Genomic DNA, 19,807 nt, shown 5'->3' on the forward strand with positions numbered 1-19,807 from the left:
CGCAAACAGGCCGGTTCCCGCTCACTGGGTGGGGGGGGCGCGGGAGCAACACCGAGGGTTGCGATCCCGTTGCTGGTCCCGGTCCGGTACGGGGGCGACACTGAGGGTTGCAATCCGTTGCCGGACACGGAAAAAGACAAAAAGGAAAAAAAAAATGTTCGGAAATTAGTGGTGATGGTTGCACAACCATATGAATGTACTAAAAACCACTGCCTTGTACACTTCAAAATGGTGAATTTTACATTATGTGAAATAAATCTCTAACAAAAACAATTTTTTAAAAAGTATAGGAAAATATGAGGGTACTTTAGAAAGTTCGTAGAAAAATAGAATTTAAAGATTATGCAAATCTTTCCATGAACTTTTTGAAGATTCCTTGCATATACCAGGTGAATACTAAGCTAAATAAAGCTAATGTAGGTATTTAATATCAGGAAAAAATTGATTGTAGGGCAAAAATGCCAATGATACCAGATTACCAGATATTACCAGAGATAATTTGCTTACACACTGATAAAACATTCAATTTCCCAGGAAGATATAGAAATTCTAAATTTGTTTGTAACTTTCAAAATTGACAGAATTACATAGACACATTAACAAATTTTCCATGTCAACAGGCAGCTAAAACTCCGGTAGAATATAGAACATTTGAGCCAGATTAATAAACATGACTTAACTGAGGTATATACTACACTAAGTACAACTGTAAAATGCACATTTTTTTCAAGTGCTCATGAAACATTTACCAAAATTGAGCATATATTGGTCCATAAAGCAAATATCAACAGATTTCAATCATACAAAGTTTGCTCCTCCACTGGAAATGGCAAGGGCACTGATCTATCAAAACAGAAGCTGGCACCAAGTACTGGAGGCCTCCTGCTGTGCCAGGCATTAACCCTTTAGTTGCTAGCTGATAATCAGTAGGTCCCATCAGTCCAGGGAAAGGGACTAGGATGGCCAGGGCAACCGGTAGAGTGACTAAGAAAGCTCAGGGCAGTTTTCAAATGGTCTTTATCAAATGGTCTGAAAAAAATATTTAAATTCCTATGGCCATACAATTATGCATCTGTGGAATATCAGCCCTGCTTAGTAGGACATCAGATGCAGATATTAGAAAATAAGAAAGTCTGAAAATTAATGAGCTGAGCATCCAACTTTTGAAGCTAAAAGAAAAAAAAAAAAAACCCACAGAATAAACCCAAATAAAGTGGAAGAAATGGAATAATAAGAAAAACAGTTAGACAGAAAATAAAGATATAACAGAAAGGATCAAAAAGCCAAAAGTTGATTCTTTTAGAAGAATTGTAATAGTGACAAACTTCTGGCAAGATTAATCAAGGGGAAAAAAGAAGGTACAAATAGACAATGTTAGAACAAAAGAGAGAATATAACTGCAAATGCAACAGAGATGTAAAAGATACAAAGATAAGAACTTTATACTTATATATAAGAACTTTTATATATAAGTTTGAAAACTGATATGAAATAAAAACGTCCTAGAAAACCATAACTTAACAAAACTGACTTAAATAGAAATAACAAACTGGAATAATTCTATAACTGTTAAATAAATGTATAGGTGAAAATTTCAAAGGAGTAACCAGGCCCAGATGGTTTTACCCGGAAATTCTGCCAAATATTGCTATACAGATAGTTCCTTGGACAACCTCTGTCAGAGAACAGAATGAAAGGAAATAGTTCCCATCTTATTTTATGAGGTTAGTATAACCTTAACACCAAAATCAGACAAGGACAACACAAGAATGGAAAAATTACAGGCCAATCTCATTCCTCAACAAAATGCTAAAATCCTAAACAAAATATTATTGAACCAAATCCAGAAGTTTTTATTTACCCCAGGACTGCAAGATTAGTTCAACACAAGAAAAACTCTAATGTAATGTACCACATTAACAGGTTAAAATAGAAAAACAACATGTCATCCCAGCAGATACAGAAAACATGTTTAATAAAAGTCAACATCCATTCATCTTCTAAAAATTATATTGGCAAACTAGGAATAAACAGGAACTTCCTTAAGCTGTTAAATAATATCTACCAAAAAACTACAGCAAATTTACTCAATGATGAAACTTTAAAAGCACTCTCTTTAAAATCAAGATTATCTAAAAATGAAAAAGGGAGAGGGGAAGAAGGTTAATGGCCACAAAGAATGACTATGGATTGCAGTGATGTATAAGCAAACTATCCTGATTTGACCATCACATATTGTACACAAGTGTTGACAGTCAACTTTGTACCTAAAAATATGTAGAGTCAATTATGTTTCAATTAAATAAATAAATAAATAAAGATTAACATAAGAATGCACACTATTAACATTTCTATTAAACATTGTACTGTACATTGTGTGTGCACACGCATGTGTGCGTACGTGTGTTGAAGTTGAAGGTGGGAGGTCTTAGCAGTATAGTAATATAAGAAGAATAGAATTTAAAAAATAAGGATTGGAGGGGGGAAATAAAAGCCATCATTTATATGCAAATTATCAAAACTAATAAGAAAATTTAGCAGGTTTAATAGTAAAAATTCATTACACAAAAACCAATTATATTTATATAAATTAGCAACAAACTGCCATAAAATCTAATTTTCTAAAAATGTTTATTGTTCTGGCCATCACATCTTGGGTACAAGTGGTGATGGTCAGCTTTGTACCCCATGATTATGCATAACCAATAAAAACAAAACAAAACAAATTTTTTAAAAAAGGTACTGTGTACAATATTAACAACAAAAAAGCAAAAATATCTTACAATGGTGTGCAAGCTCTTTATAGATTAAATTGTAAAACTTCACTGAAATAACATGAAAAAAAGTCTAAGTACATACAAAGAGAGACGTACCATGTTTAGGGAATACCCAATATCACAAAGATGTTAATTCCTCTCAAGTTGATCTACAGATTGAATGTAATTCCAATCAAAATTCCCAAAGTTTTAACTGTGTGTGTGTGTGTGTGTGTGTGCACATGTAACTTGAAAATCTGATTCCAAAATTTATGGGGAAGAGCAATGGGCCAAGAATAGCCAAGACACACTGTAAGAAGGACAAAATGGAGGGACTTGTTCTACCAAGATAAATGTACAAAGATATTCAATTGCACTATTGTTCATAACCAAAAACTAGAAACTACCTTAATGCTCATCAGCAGTAAGATGAATAAATAAACTGTGGGATATTCACAAAATGCAATATTATATACATCAAGGAGGATAAACAAGCTACAACTGCATGTAACAATAATATGGATGGCTTGCAAAAATATGTATTACACAGCTATTCAAGCACTTTATGCATGTTAACATATTTAATCCTCAGAACAGTATCACTTAGTGATTTTGTGTCTTCTAGAGAGGATGGTCCAAGTAAAAGGGGACCATTTCCAGGTTCATTTCAGACCTTTCTAGAGCCTGGCCTCCCCAGCCCAGGAGGTGAGGAAGACATTGCTCAAGGCAGGACTTGGCAACCACTATGTAAGTTTTTTGCATCTGTGGTCTGAAGAAATCCAGTCAATCATTAATGATTGACCATCTTGTGCACACAGAGCCCCATTCTTGGCTATGGTGAGCGGTAGGGTGGAATTAGCATAGTGACCATTTACTGAGCATCTGCAACGTGCCAGGCTCAAGGCTTGATTCTGGAGATATGCTGGTTAGTAAGACAACACAGTCACTTTCTTGTTTAAATAATAATAATTACTAACATTTACTGAGTGCATACTATGTGCTTCTAAGCACTTTACATGCTTAAGCTCATCTAAGCTTCACAACAACACTATTATTCATTTCATTTTACAGGCAAGGAAATGGAAGCACAGAGAGGTTAAGAGACTTGTCCAAGGTCACAGAAGAAGGAGGTGGCAGAGCTAGAACTCAAATCTAGGCAGTCTGGATCCAGACCCTCTGATTGAATGAATCACCCGAATAAGACTTGGTGGTAGATATTAATCCTGTTTTTCAGCTGAGGAAAGTGAAGCTCAGAACTAAAGTATGCACATATTTATTTTGCATCTTCTATGTGACAGAGACTATATTAGGTGATATATATATATATTATTGCTCCATCTTGAAAGACAGAGTTCCTAGGAATATAAGGGTTCTGACCCTGGAGGAACCACATATGCGGAGAGTGGCTTGCTTGCTTTTCAGCTAACCCCACCAGCCACTTGGAAGGGACCAAGAGTAGCTGGGTGGGTGGGGATGGGAAGTAGCTCTCAGTCTCATTCAGGCTCCTAGATCTCTAGGTGAGTGCAAGAAACTGCTGGTGGAGAGGGAAGAGAGGAGAACAGGAGGCTGTTTTTTTTTTTTTTTTCTTTCCTTTCTTCCTCTATCTGTAGTGTACATCCTGCACACTATATTTAATATCCTACATCTTCCTGGATCTTCTAAGCAAGTACTGCTCTCCCAAGAGCCCTGAGCCTGGACCTCCTCTAGCATTAGCAGAGTGGAAGCTTGGTCAGCTGGTCCTTGGGATACCTGGGTTCCACAGTCCACAGCTGCCTTAACTTTATCCACCTTATGGCTCCTCAGGCCATAATCCTTAAGCTGGAAGCACCTTGGTCTACAACCGTCCCCTGTTATCTATGGAAAATGATATACTCCAGTTTTAAAACATATGTATTTACATGTTTTGTTCTCTTCTCCTTTGCCTCTGCTCTTTCTTAAAATTTCAAAGTGAACACCACACCAGCAGGCTGGCCCTCAGAAACTGAGTGTCTTTTCCCTCAATCCCCAGAGCAATAAGAAGGTCCATAAGTTGCAAGAAGGCAATTCAGGAGACAGGATACCCAGGCTTTCCCAACCCAGGCAGGTATAGGCTTATTCAAAGAGCCTTGAGAAAGGGGAGGAGCAGTACTGACCAGTGACATGGTACTGCTGTGTACCCAGCACCTGTCCCCTGAGAGATGATGCCAAAAACCATCACTTTATTTCACCCAGGCACTATCACACAAGACCAATTTCCAGACACTTCATATAAGTCACCATAATTCTACACTAGCACTGAACAGTCCCAAACTAGAAACCTCAAATTCCAAACAAGAAGCATTACAAATAAGCTCTGGAAAAGAAAGAAAAGTTACTAGTCAAAGATCCCTCTAATTAGGATGGTCTTTACCTAATCCTCATTTTTGCTGTCCTCATCTCTTTCTTCCCATCTGTCTTTCTCTCATTCTTTCCTCACCTTTTCTGACATTAGCCTCTTGTTATCCTACAACTATATCATCCACCTGCTCATCTATTCTAACTTTTAGATTGGGGTGGGAGTGGATGGCAGGGGGGGCATCCTTTGCTCTTCCACACTCACTCTTCCACACCACCACGTTGAAGCCCACAGAAGCAAACCCCACTTACAGCCCCTTCTCTGTTGCAGCCTGCTGCTGCCGCTGCTGTGTGGAATCCAGATCTTCTGCAACCTGGTTTGGGTGAGCTCTCCCATCTCTTGAGACATTTTAGGCATCACAGCTAATGATACAACTGCGCACAAGGTACTAGGCCTCACTTCCTATCTTACTAGCTGTCCTTTCTGTTGCTGTGACCACAGAAGCAGGTGGACAGGACAGGGACAGGGGAGCACACTAGGCTTCTGAACCCTCTCACAGCTTGTCTCCAGCCCCCTCTCTTCTCTGCTCTAGTCCTAGCCTGCCTCTGTTCCTGTAGGTACCAGTGGGGGCTTGAGTGCAGAGAGTGAAAAGTTGGGCAGAGGTAAGCAGAGGCCTCTAAACTTCAAGGACTGTGTACATAGAAGATAAGTTGAAGCTCTGCAAGGCAGGCAGCCAGCAAGACAGCCCAGGCCTGGCCAGCCACTTCCATCCAATGAAGACAGGACTAGCAGAGTATGCAAATAAAAGACCAAAGATCATGTGCTTACATCCTGTGTGGGGTGGGGAGGCAAAGGTGATGGTGGTAGGTCTCATTAGCTTTCATAGCTTTGAAAAGAAATAAAAAAAAAAAAAAAAAAAAAAAAAAAAAAAAAAAACCAGTCCCAAATAGAAGGTCAAGTTCCAACCCAGAAACAGAGATTCATATCAGAAATGCAAGGTTCCCAAGTACACACACAAGGTCCCTACTGGAAAGGGCAGTGTTTTGAACTAGCAATCAAAGGCCCAAACTGGAAGAGGAAGGTTCACTGGTTCACTGCAACCTCCACCCAAAATGGCATTTCCCCTGGATTCTGCTGCCTTCCCTGCTGCAGGGCCTCTTCCTCCTAAAATGTGTTGCCTGGGGCACTCTTGAAGAGATGGGCACTATCTGATCATCTTTATACTCTCTCCAGCCAAGGCTAAATAAATCAGAGTAAACCTGACACCTGGGGAAGAGGAGTAAGCACAGCAGCCATTGCTGGGTGGACAGATGGTAAGCACTGTCCCCGTGGCTGCCGGCTGCCATTAGATGTCCTGGAGAGAGCAGCATCGTGATCTGATGCAAAACCTGGCTAAAGTTCCTCATTCCAAGCCATTGGTATAGAGGCTTAGTAGGGGATGGTAGAGGCTGCGGTAGGGAGAGGGTGGGGAACAAGGAGCAGTGGCCTCAAGGTAGGACAAATCCATAGGCCAGAGCCATTCCACCCAGATGACTCTTTTCCATTTGCATCTCTCCCCACCCACCCCCGTTGCTCTGAGGCTTTTATGTGTAGAACTCATGTAACTGCACAGCTTGCCTGGAAGATGTCCAAGTGTGCTCTTATTTCATGCTTTTGCAGCCTTCACACCCCCTTGATGAACCTCTAGTGATTGGCTACGAGGAAGCTCACCTTTCTTCCACTGAGTTGGGCTACACAAGGGTAATCTGTTGGGGATATAAATCTCCAATCTGTGCCCTCAAATGCTCTCAGTTCCACTTTGCCTTTTAAGAAGTTCCCTAAAATGCATTCTCAGAGCCCTAGCCTACACAAAGGTTAGATTCCCTCCTGTTGCTGTGTATAAATCATACCAGACTTTCAATACATTCCAGAGCCCCCCTTTCTAAATGAATCTACCAAGGCAGTGGATCACAGTGGCCTCTGGAGACATAATACCTGAGTGCAATCCCACCTCTGCCCCTTACTGGCTATGAGACACTGGGCAGAAGACTGAACTTTTCAGTGCCTCAGTTTTTTCATCTGGAACATGTGAAAAATCGGAGTACCTACCCCCTTAGGGTTGTTGAAGATCAATGTATTAATCCATGTAAAGAGACCTGGGAAATGCCAAATGTCTAGTGCTTAACACTTATTCCTTTTGTGAAGTAAATAATCAAACACCTCTTTGACTAATCTGCAACTTCGAATGTAATGTTGAGTATACAGGAAACACACAGCAAAGGAAACTTATGATATCATGGCAAAGGGTTAACATTATAATATATAAAGAGCTCCTGTGAATCAATTAGAAAGATAAATTTATTTTTACTTTTCTGGTTTTGTGTAAAGACTTATGTTAAAGTTGAGAAGCCTCCTAGAGACCATTTCATCTCACCCTTTCAGATAAGAAAACTGAGGCCTAGAGAGGGGAAATATTTTCCTAAGGTCATTGAGCAAATCAGTGGCCAAGTCAGGAATAGAACACTGGGAACCTAATTTCTTCCAGTCCAGGACTTTTCTTTGGTTAATTGATAAAGCTGGTTTGATCTAAGAATGTGGTCTTTCAGATTAGCTCAGAGCTTCTAGTCTCAGAACTAGATTTTGGAAGAGATAACAACTCTCTTATCCTAATAAATCTAACTGGTATAACTCTATTAATGCTAGCAATCTTAATGACAACCCTTTTCATGTATGTTTTCCATAACCCACAAAGCAACAACATATCCTTTATCCTATTTGATCCTTACAAACATCTTCACTAGCCTCACAGGAAAACTGAGGTCTGGGGAGGGAAAGTGGCTTATCCAAAGTAAACTTGCTGGTCACATGAACACTTCTATGTTTACAGTTTTGTTCTCATGACCCTGGCAAGAGTCAGAAAGATAATTTTAGCAGCAGGAAATCTGAGATAGAAGGCTTGTGGGCTTTTGACAAGATCTGAAAGGTAAACCTGGGGTCCAGGCTTGAAAACCCAATGAAAAACTGCCTGGGAACTAGCTATGAGATTCCTCACCGCTGTTACCAATTCTGATCCCAGAAGCAGAACAAAACAAGCTTAATGGAAAGGTCTCAGCCTGCCATTCAAGGATCTTCTAGATCAAACCCCAACCTGCCATGCTTAACCATGTCTATCCTTAGACCCCCATGCTTAAACTACTCCAGTTGACTTAGTGGGCCCCAAAACACATCACATACTTTCCTGTCTCTGGGCCTTTGCTCAGCTTGGAATGCCTCCATTCTCAGTGAAATCTGACTTACTCTTCAAGACCTGGTTCAATGTTCACCTCCTCTGTATCCTTGCAATAGGCTTTGTCTTTAGTTCTCCTAGTGCCCATATGCTCCTATCTATCTGAGCAAGTATCTACCAGTGTTTTACTAGTCTGCTTCCCCACTGGACTATGAGCTCCTTGAGGACGGGGACTGGATCTCAGTGATGTGTGATCTGTTTCCAGTGTCCAGCTCAGGCCCCAGCACAGAGGAGACACTTGCTCAATGAGTGTTTGTACAGTCTACATCTCTCTATCCTGAATGTATGGACAAGTAATCCCAGTTCAACAGGGTAAATGTTATAACAGAGGGTTATGCAGGGAACTGGATGGGGGAACTAACGTGGTCTGAAGTAGAAGGTGGTATCTAGAAAGGTTTCTCAAATTGAATGGGGCGGAGCAGAATAAATAAAAGAACAAAGTCCCCTCTGAAAAGGCCCAATGAATTGGTTGCAGAGAAAGGCTTCACTTAGTATCAGATTCTCCCTCAAGACCAGGAGCTGAGCCACAAATTCTAATATGGGGCTATCTGTAGGGAAGAAAAACACACAATGTGACTTCCGAAGGCCCACAGATCCTGATCCCCCTTCCAAAGTATGAGGTGTGTGGGGAAATCCTATTTAAAGCAGCATCAAGACAGTACTGATGGGTAATAATATCATAAATGGAGTCTCCCTATTAGTAATTCTTGGGGTGTGTGGATGTGAATGCATTTGTGGGAGTTAGGGGGCTGAAGGGAGATTGGCCACATGCTTACTGGCTGGGTGCATGCATATGAGGATCAGGCCTTCTGTGGCAGCAGCCTAGGATCCACTTCCTTATCAGCCACTGTCCTGGCCCACCAACACCCCACTATTTTCTGCCCCATGCCCAGGCCCCAAAGCTCATTGCATCCTGGCCCTAGGAGTGGCTCTCCACAGACCATAGTCACTCAGGGAGAAGAGCAGCTGGAAGGTTGTGGGTGATATTGTCTGTGGAGGCTACAGAAAAAGCAGGATCTCGAATCTTAGACAGGGCATAGAAGTCCTGAAATGTTTCCAAAGAGTTTTGGTTCTCATCCTCCTAACCCTCTTGATGTTCAGACAGCTCTCAGAGAGTAGGCTAGGGACTTTGATTTCCATTTTACTGAGGAGGGTATTGATGCCCAGAGAAGCTAGAGAGCTTGTTAAAAGTGCCACAGCAAATCAACCCTACTTTATACACCAGTGGGGAGGTAAGAGATACAATATCTATCACTCAGTACATTTAAAACTAGACTAGACAAAGTCGGAGAATCTTCCAAAGGTGCTAGGGAATGGCCCTTTGGGCCAGTGTCTAACAAAGGCAGGTCAGAATAGATAAAGAAATATACAGATAGATAGATTAGATACTGTCTTTTTCCCAACTCTCCCACACCCTGTAATGCACATGTCAACTGACCACCTATGCAAAGAAAACTTCCAGAGAGCCTGAAGAATGGATTTGTATTTGTATAACTCCTGTCTACTTTTTCTTCTTTCTCACCTACCTGTTCTCCTAAAGGTTTTTTCTTCCATTGCTAATTTTCCGACACAGTTCTCTTGCATGTACAAACTCTGAAAGCAGGTACAGGGGGTGTCATCAAAGAGCGAGCCTGGTGGCATTCGTTGTTTCCCTGGGAAGGCTGAGGAAGTACCCTTATTAAGGGGGATGTATGTGTGCTCTGTTGAAATATCAGCTGTTGTAGTTGCCAAAGAAGTTCCTGAGCCATCCAGAGCCTTTTCTCATTGGTCCAACCATGTGTTCACCTTGCCCCAAAGGTCAGAACTAATATTAACAAGGCACTGCTGAATGAGGAAAATAAAACCAGCTATGGAGACAGGCAAGATCTGGATTTCATTGGGGCTGTTTCAGATCGGTCTTCCGTGTAAATGGGCACAATCCCTTACTGGAAAGCAATTTGGCAATATGAAACAAGACCAATAAAAATGTTCACTTCCTTTATCCTAGTTATCCCATTCTTGGGACTCAGTCCTAAGTCAATAACCCCCAAAGCATGAAAAATTTCAAGGCACAATTTTTTTTAAAATTACAGAGCTATTTTCTGATGGCAACAACTGGTAGTTAACCTTTAAGTCCTCCCAGAGGAAAAGCAGTTCACTGGGTCTTTTCTGTAGCCATTGAGGATGATGGCTCTAAGGCTGTGGAATTCTGGGGAAAAAAATATGCTGCACTTCTGTGTGAGGAATCTAAGGATGCGAAGTTATGCTTTTCTGTGGACATTGGGCATGTCTATTATTTCTGTTTTTGTGCTCTCAAAAACAAGCCATGAATTTATTGATGCTCTTGCTAATGCCCTTTGTTCATTCATTCATTCAACAAATATTTATTGCCTCTTAATATATGCTGTGTCCAGTATTAGGGGATGGGGCTAACACGATGAATCAGACATGATATTGCTCTCAAGTTGCTGGCAGTCTAATGGCAACAGAAATAGAAACCAATGGTAGCTAAGCCCTATGATAACTACTGTGACAGAATGGACCATAGGGTTCTGCGGGAGCCCAGAGGAAAAGACCTAACTGGTGAAGTGTTTGGTCAGTAAAAAGTTGTTCAGGAAAGCAGTCCTTGAGCTGATTAATCTAGGGTTCGAATCCTTGCTCTATCATTTCTGTGAGACTGAAGTGAATTCATTCAACCTCTTATTTAGCCTCAAAGCCCCTTACTAGGTTGTCCTGACAATGAAATAGGATAATGTATACGGAAGAGCCATGGCTGCACCAGGAGACAGTGCTGCTCTGGAGATTAAAATTCTCTGGGCCTCAATTTTACTCATCCGAGAAACGCAACTAAGAGCAAGTACTTGTCTGGCCACATCCTTAGGGATGCTATTAGGCCCAAATCAAATAATGGCTACAGGCCGAGTTTGAGACAGCCTCCTCTGGCTCCCTGCCCTAATAAAGACAGAGGCCCCCCTCCTAAGTCTTATCCCAGTAGAGCAGTTCACACTGCTCCCTCCTCCAACAGTGAAGTTCCCTTTACCCCTACCCAACGCGAGCACGTAGCGTCAGCTACTCGTGGGGCGCAAGCGCCGCAGCCATCCGCGTACTGAGGTGGGCGGTTTGTCGCACTGGGGGCGGGGCTTCGGCCGTTGCGCGGTTCCTCTCAGTTTGCGCCACTTAAAAAGTAGCGAAATCCCGTTTGTAAGTAACCGGAAGCACCAAGGGGACTTTTGATCAGAGAAGAACGGCAGTCAGACTCAGATGTCCGGGCCAGCGTGTGGCCGGAGGAGCAGTAGCCCGACTAGAGACCTTCCTCTCGCCCTTCCTGCTCGGCACCCTCCCCACCCCCTTCAGCTTCCATCTTCCTCCTGCCAGTGAGAACTGAGGGACTCGAAGCTCCGCCCCGTGCGTCAGGGCTTGTCGTGGCACGCGTGAGAACGCATGCGCAAATGCGCGCAGGAGGCGGGGCGCGGCCGACTTTGGAGAGTCAAGCGGTTCGCTGGCGCCTAGGTTGGCGTGAGCTGATAGGCATTTCAGTTCACCAAGATGTTGCGCATAGTGAGCTGGAACATCAATGGGCTCCGGAGCCCCCTGCAAGGGGTGGTATACCAGGAACCCAGCAACTCTGCCGCCATGGCCATGGGGCGCATTTTGGACGAGCTGGATGCCGATATAATCTGTCTCCAGGAAACCAAAGTGACCAGTAAGAGCTCAGGAATCCAGGAACCCTACCATGCTTTCCCTTTCCCGCTAACTTTTGCCTCCTGCTCCATCTCATTTCACTTTCTCATTTACCTATCCTAGAGTCCTTCCCTTAAAACCCAGCCCCTTTCCCCTTAAATCCCATCTTCCAGGCCGTCCCCGTGGCTCACTCGGGAGAGTGCGGCGCTGGGAGCGCAGCGACGCTCCCGCCGCGGTTCGGATCCTATATAGGGATGGCCGGTGCGCTCACTGGCTGAGCGCGGTGCGGGCGACACCACACCAAGGGTTGCAATCCCCTTAACGGTCACATAAAAAAAACCCCAACCCCCCCCATCTTCCACCACATCTGGATCCCCTAATTCTTACTCCATCTCCCTCTTCAGCAGAACTTTAATTCCCTTCCCCTCGAAACCCCCATATCCGCTCAAATTCCTACTCATTCTGCCACCCCAAGTCAGTCTCCCGAATTTACTCCCCATACACTCTCCATCTCCCGCTCCCAAGTCAGACTCTCCGATTCTCCATCCCTGTCCCCAGCTCATATCTCAGACTCTGATTTTCTATTTCGCACACCTTCATATCAGATCTTCAGTTCCCCTTATCTACTACCCCCATCTCTCCTCCCCAGCTCGGAGCCCCTCATTCCCACCTCATCTCCCACTCTCAAGCTTAGACCTAATTTCCTCTCCCCCAATTCCTCTCTCAGACCCCTTAATTCTTTCTCCCTCCGTCCTCAGTTCAAATCCCCTAATTCTCTCTCTTACCTTTCACTCCCAGCTCAGATTTTCAATTCTCTCTCCCATATTCCAATTCCCCACCCTCAGCTTCCTCCCATCACCTAGACCCCCAGGCTTAGCTCTGATTCTTTACCCCTTCCTCCTAAATCACCACCACTTCCCACCCCGTAGACTCTCCTCCCTCCCTTGCCTTTAATTCTGATATTAGTTCTCTCTCTGACTTTTCTCACCTTTTTAGCTCCTCCTCTAATTACAGATATTTCATTTTCCCTACCACCTCTGGCTCTGATGTGTGCAATGAATTAGTCTACAACTGTAATTCCAGGCCTTTGTGTGTCCTGGATTCTAGTTTTCTACCTCTGACTTAATCTTACATTTTTTTTTCCAGGGGATGTGCTGACAGAACCCCTGGCTATTGTTGAGGGCTATAACTCCTATTTCAGCTTCAGTCGCAACCGGAGTGGCTATTCAGGTAAATGGAGCTTTCTGGGGACTTTAAATTAGTGATGGAGGCAGGTAGGGGAAAGGAATTCTAGTATTTGATGAGAGGGTAATAAGAAATTTAGGCTTTTAGTCCACAGAGTTAAAGCCACATAAAGTTATATGAAGTATAATTTTTTTCCTTTTTAATTTATTTTTTCTTAATTGACCCATGATAATTGCATATATTTATAGAGTACAGTATGATATTTGGGTCCATTTTGAAGTATGATTTTTTTTTGGTCTTTTTTGTGACCGGCTGCACTGCACTCAGCCAGTGAGCGCACTGGCCATCCCTGTATAGGATCCGAACCCGCGGCGGGAGTGCCACTGCGCTCCCAGCGCTGCACTCTCCCAGTGTGCCACGGGGTCGGCCTTTGAAGTATGATTTTTATGTATAAAGTTATCCTGTTGGGCCTCAGAAGTGTAGTAGTGTGGTGGTTAATTGTGCGAACTCTGGAGCTAGACTGCCCAGGTTTGATTCATGGCTCACTTCTTAGCTGTGTACCTTACCTCTGGCAAATTACTTTATCTCTTTCTGCCTCAGGTTCCTCGGCTAGAAAATGAGGATAGTGCCTACCTCCTAGGGCTGTTACAAGGATTAAATGAGTTAGTACATGTGATAATAATAATTTCTAATACTTTTTGAGCACTTACCATGCATCCATGTAAAACACTTAGAAGACTTAATTAACTGTTATTATCCTGTGGCTTCTTTAGATGAAGGAACTGAGACTCCAGGGTTTGAATAGAGTTGCCCCAGACTCTAGGGAGCCATTCATGTCTCTTGAGTTGGGAGGGCTATCAATACATAAAATAATAAAGAGCCACACTTTATGAGGATAACTAAGGTGACCTGTATGGGGACAATTGGAATAGGACAGGCTGTTGGCTGCTGTGCCTGCTCAGAGCACCCTATCTGTTCCCAGGTGTAGCAACCTTCTGTAAGGACAACACTACCCCAGTGGCTGCTGAAGAAGGCCTTAGTGGCCTGCTTGCCACTCAGAATGGAGACGTGGGTTGCTATGGAAACATGGATGAGTTCACCCAAGAGGAACTCCGGGCTCTGGATAGTGAGGGCCGGGCCCTCCTTACACAGCACAAGATCTGGTAATAGCCCATAACCCCTTGCCACTTAGTGCTGCTGGTTCTACTCTGTGAGTGTGGACATTGTACAGCTTGCCTTGTAAACATACATTCGCTGTAGAAAATTTCCCAAACTTGCTTTTTCTGAACTCTAGTCCTAGCTGGGCTGCTTACTACGGGAACTTAGCAAATCACATTCTCCTCCAAGCCTTGAGTTCCCATCTCTACAGTGGGGGACTGGTCTGGCAGTCCAGCTCTTTTATTATCACAGGTAGCTCAAAAGCAACTTAGCCAGTGCTGGACTCCTTGCCCTAAGTTGCTCTCTTTGTGGGTGTTCTATCTTCGTGAATGGCAGCATCATCACCTAGTTTACCTGCGTGTAATTCTAGCTCTTCTCCTTGCTTCTCCTGTAGTCAGTCACTAGGTCCTGTGCATGCCAGGTTACTTGGGTCTCTCTAACCCTTTCTCTTCCATCCCACAAACAACCATTAAGTGGAAGCCACATGGTGTGGGGAGGGGAGGAGAGGCTTGAAACTGACCCCTTTTGGAGCATTTCTCTTCTCTCCAGCACATGGGAAGGGAAGGAGAGGATCTTGACCATAATCAACGTGTACTGTCCCCATGCGGACTCTGGGAAGCCTGAGCGGCTGGCCTTTAAGATGCGCTTCTATCGCTTGCTGCAGATCCGAGCAGAAGCCCTCCTGGCGGCTGGCAGGTACTACAAGCCTGGGCACAAGGCTTCCTTAAGCTTGTCCTGGGTGTCCTGCCCTGTTTCAAGTGGCATTGGAAGGGATATGGAGTCTTTGTCTTTGAGTTCCTTCACAACCTATTTGCAGACACTGGTATGCCCAACAGAAATAGGTCCTTCTCTCCTAAGAGCTGAGAGGACAAGGTAAGGTGACACAAATGTGGGTTCTGAGCACCTATCCTGGCTCCTCCTCTTACTCATTGTGAGCCCCAATGTTAGTCCTGCCTTTGTTTTCTCTTTTGTCCAATGAGCGTATGAATCCCTACCTCACTGAATAGTTTTAAGGATGAAATGAGATGAAAATGGTAAAGTGCCTGGGAGTAAAAGAAAGTCTTGTTTCAAGGAGGGACAAGAAAGTGAGGGTGGGTTAGAGTAATCAAGGGATGCTTCCCAGAGGAAGTGGTACCTGAGCTCAGCTTTGAAGGACGAGAAAGATGCCATTAGGTAGAGATCAGTGAGGCGGTCATGTCAAACAGGGAACAATGTCACTTTTGGAGATGAGAATTTTATTACTCAGGTGTGAAAGGCAGCAAGGTCATAGTAAGATTGGAGAGGTAGGCTGCTATGAGTAGCTGTTGGCTAGAAAGCCTCAATGTGGAAGGTGGCCTCTCCGACCTCTTGCCCCAAAAGTATATGGGCCAGGACTACTGATTCCCTTTCTTAAATGTCCAGTTGACAATCCCATATTGTATTTTTCAGCCATGTGATCATTTTGGGTGACCTGAATACAGCCCACCGCCCCATTGACCACTGGGATGCAGTCAACCTGGTAAGGCTCCCTCTATGCCCCTGGCCCCACTCCTGACTGCGGTTCTGTTCACCCAGCCAACCACTGCTGGCTTTTTGGCCCGGGGGCAGCTTCCTTTATGGAAAAGCAAGGCTTAGTTTGAAATACTATTCCTATAGTACTGAGGATTGGTCACTCATTCAATAGACATTACTGACCCTGCCCTTAGCCTGGCCCTGAGCCAGGTGCTGGGGACTCAGTTACCAGTTAGATCCAGCTCTTGGCCTCTTGGAGTTCTTAGTATGGTGGTGGGCTATGGACATATAACCAGCCTATTATAGAGTGTTGTTTTCAGGGCTGAGGTAGAGATGGCAGCCTATGGGGCTAGGGGAGCGCAGAGACGAGATCCCTAGGTGAGCCTGGACATCAGGGCAGGCAGCTGAAAATGGCTGAACCTTAAGAATATGAGTAGAACAAAACTTTGGGGTGGGGAGAGCAAAGCATTCTAGCATGGGCAAAGGTTTCAAGGTGAGAATTTGCCTGGTGAGCATGGGGAACTGCAAGTCCCATTTTTGTTAGAGTGTGACATGGGAAGGGAGGTGAGTAGCAGAAGGTAGGGCTGGAGAGTCCTTTGGGGGCAAGATTTTGAGGGCCTTAAATCCCACATTGCCTTGGTCATCTCCTTGATGCACTGTTTCCTGCTCATGAACCTTCAGTACTTCTCTGTTGCCCCTGTGATGCAGAGAAAACAGAGCGTGGCATTCAAGATTCTACCTGGTCTGTGCCCCATCTCCATTTCCATCCTCAGTATCTCTGTATACTCCATCCACTCCAGACAGGTGTGTCCTCTCTGCCCATTGCAAAAGCTGTTCTCATTCTTGCTTTTCTAACTGTGCCCAGAATTGGTGGATATCCCCTCCCTTCTGTCTTTTTTCTTATATGAATCTCTCCCCTCTAAGTCCCTCTAGGCCAATGGTTCTCAACCCCTGGCTGCATATTGGAACAAAAATATCGATACCTTAGCACCACTCCAGACCAGTGAAATCAGAATTTTTGGGGTGTGGGGCCATGGTAATAGTATGTTTTAAAAGCCCTTAGGGTGAGAACCACTGCCCTAGAGTCTACAAGCCAGTTCTCATCTTGGTTTGCCTCATGTTGGGGGGGATTAGTAAGTTATGCTGGTACTGTCCACGTCAGCACTGGCCTTGGCTCACAGAAGGGGCTGTGGGAAGACTCCTTGATTAGTTTGCAGAAGAGCCACATAAACATAGATGTGACTCCCAGCTGAGAAAATGAGCAGAAATGAGTTATTCAGAGAATGGTGGTGGTGATATGGTGTAGTGGGGAGGGAGGTAAATGCTACAAAGTGTGAGCCTTTACTCCCTCCCTGCCTCATTCTTCATCAGACAATCACTCAGTCTGTTCTTTCAGCTTCCTGTGGTAGCATCATATACCTTTATGTCTTCTCTCCTTAGTTCAGAGTTATTCTAGATCTCTCAAGTCCTTCATTCTAACTTCTAGGAAAAGAGAACTAATAGTACCACCTCAGATGACGAACACAGTTTTTCCAAAGTAGCAGGACATGTCCACTTCCCACCAGACTGGCTCTTCTAGTCTTCTCATTTGTCTAAATGGCACCATCATCTCCTTGGTTGCTCCAACTAGAAGCCTGAGCTTGTACTAGTATTGTCCTTTTTCTTTACCCCTCTTCTCACATTCAGTTGGTCAGTGAGTAGTGTTGATTCTAGCTCCAAATTATCTCTTATTTTCATTTTTTCTTTCTTCTCTGGCACCACCCTAGTCCAAGCAACCATCATCTCTTGCTTGCCTGGACTATAGCGGTTGTGTTCTGCTGGAATTCTGGTCCCCAATCTGGTCTCCCCTCAAGTCATTTGAGTGTGCTGCCTCTCCCTGCCTCTACAGGCCCATCACCAGCTGTTTCCACAATTTGGAAAATCCTCTATGTAGAATACTCCTGCTCAACTTTCACATTTCGGCTCCAGATTTCTTCCCGAAAGGAAGCCTTCTTGGTCCCCAGGACTAGATCAGGTTCCTACTTTGTCCCTATCACCATGCCTGGCACATAATAGGTGTTCTATGAACATTTATTGCATAGAATGTGTGGATGGATGGGTGGAATGGATGGATTGGGGATCAAAGCCAAAGGAAGTATTCAGACATGGATTCCTGCAGCTCCTCAGCTCAGAAGGGAGGGATGGTCAGTGAGGACTTTGACACATATGAGACAAAAGGTTTAAAGGAAAAGCCAACAGTCTTCCTAACTCCTAACCCCAGCCTTACTCTCTAAAGGCAACCACTTTTATCTTCCTGTTTTCCATTCTTTTGAAAAGCAATTCCCAGAATTGCTTTGATTAAGCAAACAGCATACTTTCAGTTTTGGTATTTATAGACCTCTGCTAGGTAAATGCAACCTAGTGCAGAGGGAAAAACAAGCATGGGCTTTTAAATCAGTAAGGGTGGAAATCAAATCCCAGTTCTGCTAGTTCTGGCCTGTGTGACCATGAGCAGTAGTCCTCTTTGGGACAACCAAACTTTCTTGTTTGTAAAATGAAGCAGTTAGTCTTAAGTCCCTTTTAGTTCTAGGCATCTTGCTTCATCCCCCTCTCCTTCCCCTAGGAGTGCTTTGAAGACGACCCAGGGCGCAAGTGGATGGACTGCTTGCTCAGTAACCTGGGGTACCAGGCTGGGTCCCACGTAGGGCCCTTTATTGATAGCTATCGCTGCTTCCAACCAAAGCAGGAGGGGGCCTTCACCTGCTGGTCGGCAGTCACTGGTGCCCGCCATCTCAACTATGGCTCCCGGCTTGACTATGTGCTAGGCGACAGGACCCTGGTCATAGACACCTTCCAGGCCTCCTTCCTGCTGCCTGAGGTGATGGGCTCTGACCACTGCCCTGTGGGTGCAGTCTTGAGTGTGTCCTCTGTGCCTGCAAAACAGTGCCCTCCTCTTTGCACCCGCTTCCTTCCCGAGTTTGCAGGCACCCAGCTCAAGATCCTTCGCTTCCTAGTTCCTCTCAAACAAGATCCTGCCTTGGAGCAGTCAGCACTGCAGTTCAGCAGTCAAACCCGGGTACAGACACGCCAAAACAAAGCCTGTGTGCGCTCAGCCAGACCTCGGCCAAGTCAAGGTGGCTCCAGCAGAGGCCAGAAAAACCTGAAGAGCTACTTCCAGCCCTCTTCCAGCCGTCTCCAAGCCTCTCCTGACTCAGAGCTGCCCAGCGTGCCACTGACCCCAAAAGGTGCCCTTGTGACCCCAAAGACTTTAGAAGTAGAGGCGATGGCCAAAGTGGTGGAGGGGCAGGCCAAAGCTTTGGAGACCAAGGATGAAAAGGAGGTATGGACCTCATTCTGGAAGTCTGTGTTGGGGGGACCCTTGCCCACGCCTCTCTGTGGGGGCCACAAGGAGCCATGTGTGATGCGTACTGTGAAGAAGCCAGGACCCAACCTGGGCCGCCGCTTCTACATGTGCGCCAGGCCCCAGGGTCCTCCCACCGACCCCTCCTCCCGCTGCAACTTCTTCCTCTGGAGCAGACCCAGCTGAACCAACTGAGGCCTAGGGATGTCTGGTATGGTGACTCCTACATGTGATCTGAGGCCAGCTCCCCTCCTGAGCTGCCAGTGCTGCTTCCTCCTCCTCTTCCTCTTTCCCCTCCTCCCCTTCCTCCTCCTCTAAGGCCTCTCTCACTCTTCTTTCTCCCTAGTTCCTCTTTGCTGGTGAGCTTCTTGTGCCTTAATCTTGTAACCCAGTTCCCCCTACTTCCCACCTTCCTGTCAGCAGTACACAGGAACCAGCTGCTCCAGGAAGTTGTGATTGTAAACTCCTTCTGTCCTTGCTGGGAAATGTATTTGTGCATAAATAAAGTCTGTATCTTTGTTTCAGTGTACCACACTAAGTGGACGTTTTGGATGTGTTCCATAAAGTTGAGCCAGAGAAGTTATCTCAGTACAGATGGTCCCCAACTTATGATGGTTCAACTTATGATTTTTTGACTT

General features: G+C 44.7%; 2 protein-coding genes across 5 annotated transcripts in view; one reads left to right on the forward strand and one right to left on the reverse strand.

Moving 5' to 3' along the window:
- Positions 1-10,028, reverse strand: part of PFKFB1 (6-phosphofructo-2-kinase/fructose-2,6-biphosphatase 1) — a 67,292-nt gene extending 57,264 nt beyond the window's left edge. Inside the window, exon 1 of one of the 4 annotated variants that reach the window (XM_008585827.1) lies at positions 9,862-9,909. In XM_008585827.1, coding sequence (XP_008584049.1) covers positions 9,862-9,889 — 28 coding nt within the window. In that variant the 5' untranslated portion in view covers positions 9,890-9,909. Of the gene's footprint in view, positions 1-5,381; positions 5,766-9,861 lie in introns of those variants that run through there. The other 3 variants (XM_008585825.1, XM_008585824.1, XM_008585826.1) reach the window with 3 other exon arrangements.
- Positions 10,029-11,803: 1,775 nt separating this feature from the next.
- APEX2 (APEX nuclease (apurinic/apyrimidinic endonuclease) 2) lies at positions 11,804-19,703 on the forward strand. Its single transcript, XM_008585832.1, has 6 exons — positions 11,804-12,017; positions 13,142-13,225; positions 14,163-14,343; positions 14,888-15,034; positions 15,767-15,836; positions 18,432-19,703. The coding sequence occupies exons 1-6, from the start codon at positions 11,861-11,863 to the stop codon at positions 19,353-19,355; spliced, it is 1,563 nt and encodes a 520-aa protein (XP_008584054.1). The 5' UTR covers positions 11,804-11,860; the 3' UTR covers positions 19,356-19,703.
- Positions 19,704-19,807: the final 104 nt, after the last annotated feature.

The sequence above is a fragment of the Galeopterus variegatus genome, unplaced genomic scaffold, assembly GCF_000696425.1.
Source record: "Galeopterus variegatus unplaced genomic scaffold, G_variegatus-3.0.2 Scaffold3728, whole genome shotgun sequence".
In the NCBI taxonomy this organism is placed as follows: Eukaryota; Metazoa; Chordata; class Mammalia; order Dermoptera; family Cynocephalidae; genus Galeopterus; species Galeopterus variegatus.

Excerpts from the sequence above, each read along its gene's own strand:
- APEX2 (XM_008585832.1), top strand. The coding sequence starts at position 11,861 with ATGTTGCGCATAGTGAGCTGGAACATCAATGGGCTCCGGAGCCCCCTG. Across the intron at positions 14,344-14,887 it reads CTTACACAGCACAAGATCTG|CACATGGGAAGGGAAGGAGA; the intron begins GTAATAGCCCAT and ends TCTTCTCTCCAG. Across the intron at positions 15,035-15,766 it reads GCCCTCCTGGCGGCTGGCAG|CCATGTGATCATTTTGGGTG; the intron begins GTACTACAAGCC and ends TGTATTTTTCAG.